The sequence below is a fragment of the Mesitornis unicolor genome, unplaced genomic scaffold (genome assembly GCF_000695765.1).
Source record: "Mesitornis unicolor isolate BGI_N332 unplaced genomic scaffold, ASM69576v1 scaffold4866, whole genome shotgun sequence".
NCBI classification, from domain to species: Eukaryota; Metazoa; Chordata; class Aves; order Mesitornithiformes; family Mesitornithidae; genus Mesitornis; species Mesitornis unicolor.
Genome location: NW_010190160.1, coordinates 8,357 through 14,873, shown reverse-complemented (window position 1 = coordinate 14,873; position 6,517 = coordinate 8,357). Strand labels below are relative to the sequence as shown.

General features: G+C 49.5%; 1 protein-coding gene across 1 annotated transcript in view; it reads left to right on the top strand.

Annotated features, from left to right (window-relative positions):
- Positions 1–455: 455 nt before the first annotated feature.
- The window catches only part of LOC104542101 (ethanolaminephosphotransferase 1-like), a gene marked incomplete at its 5' end in the record, with an annotated part of 6,630 nt that continues 568 nt past the window's right edge, over positions 456–6,517 (top strand). The window contains 4 exons of the mRNA XM_010186312.1: positions 456–564; positions 1,870–1,918; positions 2,327–2,507; positions 3,501–3,683. Of these exons, the coding sequence (XP_010184614.1) occupies positions 456–564; positions 1,870–1,918; positions 2,327–2,507; positions 3,501–3,683 (522 nt within the window). The remainder of the gene's footprint in view (positions 565–1,869; positions 1,919–2,326; positions 2,508–3,500; positions 3,684–6,517) is intronic.

Here is a 6,517-nt window from a genome sequence, read left to right as displayed (position 1 = left end):
GAACACCCCTTGTGACTGCTCACAACTGGATCTCTGCCTGCTGCAGAAAGGTGCAGGGCTAAGCTGCCCTGCAAGGTGCTTTACCCAGCTGCAGCGTTACTATAAAACTGAAATATCCCTTCTTAGCTTTTTCCCTGTGGTTGCTTCAGCAGATGGATAAGAAAGAGTCCCCAGATGAATCCTCCAGGGTCACTGCAACGTCTTTCTTGTGCTTCAGGCATCTCGTGGGTTCAAGCTGTACCAGGGCAGCTCTGTTCCTGCTGCGAGGAGCAGCTCCTGGTTCTATTCTACTCAGCACCTCAGCCACTATACTTACCTGATCTTGTAAAATGGGACATATATAAAAATTCTTCTTCCTGAACTCAACGTGATGTAGCTCAAAGCCTCCTTGCCCCAAAGCTGCGCTGGCCTCTCCGGTTGCTCACCCCTTCTTGTCCTGTGCTTCTTTCTTTCAGACCATTTCAATTGTCTACATAGTGACAGCCATTGTGGGAGTTGAGGCCTGGTATGCACCTTTCCTGTTTAATTTCTTATATAGAGACCTATTCACTGCAATGATTATTGGTAAGAAACTCCATGTTGAAGCCTGTCTTTTAAACTCCACCTTTTTAATGAAACCCAATGTCTTAATTACGTGATAACGCTGTTCTGTTTGCTGTGATGAAAGCTCCTGTGGGCTCTTACTGAAGTGACTCTAATTGAGGGTTGCTCTTGCAGCCTGCAGGTATTAAATTCAGAGCTATTTTGTGCTGACCCTGAGGGTACAGGCGCGTGTGGATGCTTGGGGGGGAATCAACCCTGGGGCTGCTGCAGGAGGGAGGTTACAGCCACAGAGGTGGGGAAAAGCACTCTGCTGCTTGAGGGTCCTGCCCTCCATCCACACGTGGAAAAATTACATTAAAAATGAAATAAAATTAACTAAACACCCAGCCTCTCTCTCCTGTGGTCAGCCAGAACAAGCCACTGCAAAGCAGAGAGTAATGCAGGCAAAGCTTAGCTGGGGAGAGCTGTCTTGGCTTAATGAAATTTGGCTTATTCATGAGTTGCTCGGTTTAATTTTTCATAGTCTGCGTCCCTCTCTTTTAGGCTTTAATCGCAACTGTTTAATTTCAGGTCGATGTGTCTTGAACTGTTGTGTTAACTCTAATGCTTGCACTTCTCCTAGGTCGATATTCTGAGCTTTCTTATGGTAGCCTTTTATTATATGAATAATAAATGCACTTTTGCTGTATGAAAAACGGCGTGCAACGCCTGCATGGGCTGGATTTGTGCACTTGGATAGCAACGAGGTTATTAAAAGCAGGGATATTTACAGCTCAGCTAAAATACCTCCTGCTATATCGACACAGAAAGAGTTGGGATGGACTCGTAGGGTGTTTTATGTAGGGGATGGTGTTCCCTATCGAGGTCTAAATATTACTCAGAGTTATTGAGACCCTTTCTGTCGTTTGTGAAGTGAAATGCCAGGAAGTTTTTTGCACGGTGGGAACTCAAAATGCTTGCTCACAGTGGGAGAAATGGGAAACTGGCTTTATTAGGAAGGCTGAAAACTGTTGTGCGCAGCCACGTCACTTGTGGAGCTCGAACCCGCCTCCTTTCTCATTAAGCACAGCATTATAATTAAACTTCGTAACTGTTTAAAGCGAATCCTGGGCTCCTTAATGCAACTTTTAAACATCGAAACACCTTTAATTTAGAGCAAGCTTTGTAATTACAGCTCTGGAAGCAGCTCTTTACATGCGCTGCGCTGTTCTTGATGCGTCTCTGAGCTGGTTTCATTGCAAGGAGCTTAAAGTAGAGCACAGTGATGGGGAGCACGGGGTGGTCTCCCTCTGTTCCAGGGCAGTAACGTGGCTCTTTCTTTTCCAGCCTGCGCCCTCACCGTCACGCTGCCCATGAGCCTCTACAACTTCTACAAGTGAGTTTCTGCGCCCTCAAATCACCCTCCCTTGCGCTGCCACCTTTGCAAGAGCCCCCAGAGCCTCTTAGGATTTGATTTCCTTAGTTTCAGAAGGTCCCAGTTTGTGGGGTGCACTGGGAGGACTGGGCTGGGAGCCTGCTCAGTGGGGTTCTTAGAAAAAAGACCCCCAGTTTTTGTAGGTTTGTCCTGTTGGTCACAACCCAGAGAGCTGCACAGTTACTCCTGTAATTCAGGAGGTTTTTGGGTTAATAAAGGTGTGCATCTTCCTTCTCTGGCCGTGGTTATGACAGATATCGGCAGTTTTGGGTAGCAATGGCCAATGAGATTTTGCAGCCCTCTCCTGAAGGCAGCACCCAGGTATTTCTGATCTGTGGTTCTAAGTATTTTCATTTCTTTGCATTTCAGGGCCTATAAAAACAACTCCTTGAAGCACCACTCTGTGTACGAAATCATGCTGCCCCTGGTGTCCCCGGTGCTGCTCTTCCTGCTCTGCACCGCGTGGATCTTCGTGTCCCCATCAGACATCCTGGAGGTCCATCCCAGGCTCTTCTATTTCATGGTTGGAACGGCCTTCGCTAACATTTCTGTAAGCAGCTTTTGCTTTATGCTCCAGTTTATCCCCTGGGGAGCCTGAACCCTGCCGGGACGCTTGGGAGGCAGGAAAAGAGCAGCTCCAATGTGAGGACAGAAGGGAGATGTGATGGTTAACTTCCCAGTTTTCCTGTTTTGGTATGATTGAAGGAACAAACAGGGTTTGGAGTCAGTGAATTTTGTGCTGTAGCTCTCACTCTTGAGAAACTAGAGTTAAATTGAGTGTATACACACATGCATGCATCATAGAATCAGAAAGTGTTGAGTTGGAAGGGATCTTTACAGCTCATCCAGCCCAACCCTGCAGTCAGCAGGGATATTGGTACCAGAACAGGGTGCTCAGACCCCATGAACACCTTGAATATCTCCGGGGATGGGACCTCTACCACCTCTCTGGGCAACCTGTGCAGTGATCGACCACCTCATGGGGAAGAGCTTTTTCCTCATATCCAACCTAAATCTGCCCTTTTCCAGTTTAAAACCATCACCCCTCATCCTATTGCCCCATGCTCCAGTGAACAGCTCTTCCCAGATTTCTTATAGGCACCTTTCAGGTCCTGGAAGGTCGCTATAAGGTCCCCCTGCAGCCTTCTCCAGGCTGAACAACCCCAACTCTCTCAGCTGTCCCCATAGCAGAGCTGCTCCAGCCCTTGGATCATCTTTGTGGCCCATCCCCTGTGTTGTGAACAGCAAACTGCTGATATGAAAGGAGTTCCTGTTTTGGGGGGATAAACTTAAACGCTCAGGTCAGCTCAAGGGAGCTCCTTTTTCTTTTAAAGATGCCCCTGATGCTCGTTTCCCTGTTACCTTCCTGCCCCATGAGGCTTTGCTCTGTATCCCACAGGAATTTGAATGCAAAGAAAGATCCTGAGTGAGAAACTCATGGAAACTGCATGATGGTAGCTGTAAGGGCAGAGGATTGGTACAGCTCTGGGCTTGCAGAGTTGATGCTGGGTGCAAACTCTGATGGCTTTCTCTCCTCCCGCAGTGCCAACTGATCGTCTGTCAGATGAGCAGCACACGCTGCCAGCCTCTGAACTGGATGCTGCTCCCCATAGCTGCCGTGCTCTTCGTGGTGATGGCCGGGCTGGCGCCGAGCAGCGAAACTCTTCTCCTCTACTTGTTAACGGCTTTCCTCACCCTGGCGCACATCCACTACGGGATGGTCGTGGTAGGTGGATGTGGGATGTGGGCTTTGGGCTTGGTTGTGGTGCTCTGACTGCAGGCTCTGCTGTTTGGAGCTAAAAAGCAGAATGTCAGTGAGAGTAATGGGAGCACCAAGCTCTCCTCGTGCTGTCTGTGACCGTGCAAAACTTGAGCTGACTTCCTTGATCGTAGAGTCATGAAATCCCAGGTTGGAAGAGACCTCAAGGATCATCTGGTCCAACCTCTCGAGGTAAAAGTATTGTTTAAATGAGATGGGTCAGCACCCTGTCAAACTAAGTCCTGAAACTGAGCGATGTAGGGGAATTCACCGCTTCCCCTGGGAGATTGTCCCAGTCTCTCACTGGTGGATTGTCCCAGTCTCTCACTGATCTCATGGTAAAAAAAATTGACTTCTGGAGTTCAATCAGGATCTCTCCAGACACAACTTGTGTCCATTACCCCTCATCTTTTCCCTGTGACTCCTTGTTAAAGGGAGTCTCCATCCTCTTGGTGCCACCCTTTATGTCCTATCCATGCTGATAAGGTCTCCCTATTCCTTCTCAAGGCTGAATAAATCCAGTTTTCTCAGCCTTTCTTCATAGGGCAGGTCTTGAGCATCCTCATTGCCCTTCTCTGGACCCTTTCCAACCTGTCCCCATCTTTTTTGTATAAAGGGAACCAAAATTGAACGCTGTACTCGAGGTGTAGTCTGAGAGGGATAACGACTTCTTTGTTTCTGCTGGTGATGCCCTTTTCAATGCAGCCCAGCATCCTGTTGGTTTCTTTACACTGCGGCACTGTTCCTCATGTTGAGCTCCTCATCCACCAGGACCCCCAGGTCCCTTTGCACGGAGCTGCTCTCCAGCCAGGTACCCAGTCTCAACTGCATTCTGGTGTATTCCCAGATGCAAGACCTTGGGCAGGAGTCCTTAATTTGAGATTCTGAGTTTGAGAAGTTAAACTGCTGATGGTTTTTACGTGGCTGATGGGTTCAATCTGTGACCTGACTAAAGCACTGCACTGGAGTGACTGAGAGAGCCAGGATGGAGGACGACGTCCCTGCTGGGGAAAGAGGGGACATTGCCACTGCAATCGATGCCTTCCCGCTGCTACAAGGGCTACGTAGAGATCCAGGCACCCATGTGCTCCCATTGCTTTGTGTTGGCTCTGCTGACTCCCTGAGTTTTGTTTCGTCTAAAACAAACTGAGAGGAGACCGAGTCCCATTAAAAGCTGCTGAGGAATGAGGACAAGGGACTCGATGTCCCGGGCAGAGCTGCCACACGCGTACACCCTCCCTGTCCCCTGGGTGCCCCAGCTCTAATGTGTGGAGCCTCCGGAGCCGAGCTGGAACTGTAATTACAGCCAAGAACTAATAGCCAGGTTGTCTTGTCTTTCCAATTAGTGTAATGAGGCTTCTGCGTGAGAAGGATTTGAATAGCTAAGGAGCTTAAATAAATTTGGTCTTGGGATCGCAGCTGGAGATGGGGACTGAGCGGGTGCTGTAATCCTCCTGCCCGGGCTTGTTCCTGCCCTGCATTGAGCTGCTCTGTGCTCTGCTCCTCTCAGTTTGTGTCCCCCTCATTGACCCCCTCCAGCTTTCCAAGGGCCTATCTGTGCACTCTCCTCTTCCAAGATAAAGGAGACTGTGAGCTGCAGAGCCTCTTGCAGCTCTGAGACTGGGGCATAGTCCCAAGAAGGCTACAAAGATGATTAAGGGAGTGGAGCATCTTCCTTATGCGGAAAGGCTGAGGGAGCTGGATCTCTTTAGTTTGCAGAAGAGGAGACTGAGGGGACACCTCATTCATGTTTATAAATATTTAAAGGGTGAGTGTCACGAGGATGGAGCCAGGCTCTTCTCGGTGACAAACAATGATAGGACAAGAGGTAACGGACACAAACTGGAACACAGGAGGTTCCACTTCAATTGGAGAAGAAACTTCTTCTCAGTGAGGGTGACAGAGCCCTGGCCCAGGCTGCCCAGAGAGGTTGTGGAGTCTCCTTCTCTGCAGACATTCAAAACCCGCCTGGACGCCTTCCTGTGTAACCTCATCTGGGTGTTCCTGCTCCGGCAGGGGGATTGGATTGGATGAGCTTTTGAGGTCCCTTCCAATCCCTAACGTTCTGGGATTCTGTGAATTTGGGGGTGATGATTAAGAATGAACCCTCTGCCCTGATGCTGTGCCCAGCTCAGCCCCTTTCGCTCTTGGTTCTGCGATGCTGCCATGGGACACCATCACTTTTACCCTCCTGTCTGCAGCTCTGAACCATGCCTGAAAGCAGCTCGTTTCCTGGTGCAGCTCTTGGCCCCCTGGGGTTTTCTCAAGTCCCCAAAAGAGGTGGTGAAACCTTCTTCCAAAGTGTAAAAGGGGCCCAATGATCCAAAGTCTGGTGTTGGGCTCCCCTCCTCTCTGTAAGCCTCCTGTGTGTGTCTTTGTGGTCAATGCAAAGATCTTGACCCTCAATTTGAATTGTAAATGGAGTCAGGCAGTGATTTATCATAGAAACACGAGTTAATTCAATTAAATTAAGCAAATTATTAACAGTTCTACTGGGAGAAGTGGAGAAGGAGCATCACCGCGGGGTGAAATCCTCTGTGCCTGGGCTCAGGGCAGGCGTTTCTGAGTCCTGCCCCTGGGGAGAGCAGGGACAGAGGTGAGCCCGGTCCTGGATTGGGGAATTGTGGGAAGGGACCAGGACTGCACCTTGCAGAATCATCAAGGTTGGAAGAGACCTCAAAGATCATGGAGTCCAACCTCAACCCAACCCCACCATGGCCACTAAACCACGTCCCCAAGTGCCACATTGAACCCCTCCAGGGTTGGAGACTCTACCACCTCCTTGGGCTGCCCCTTCCAGT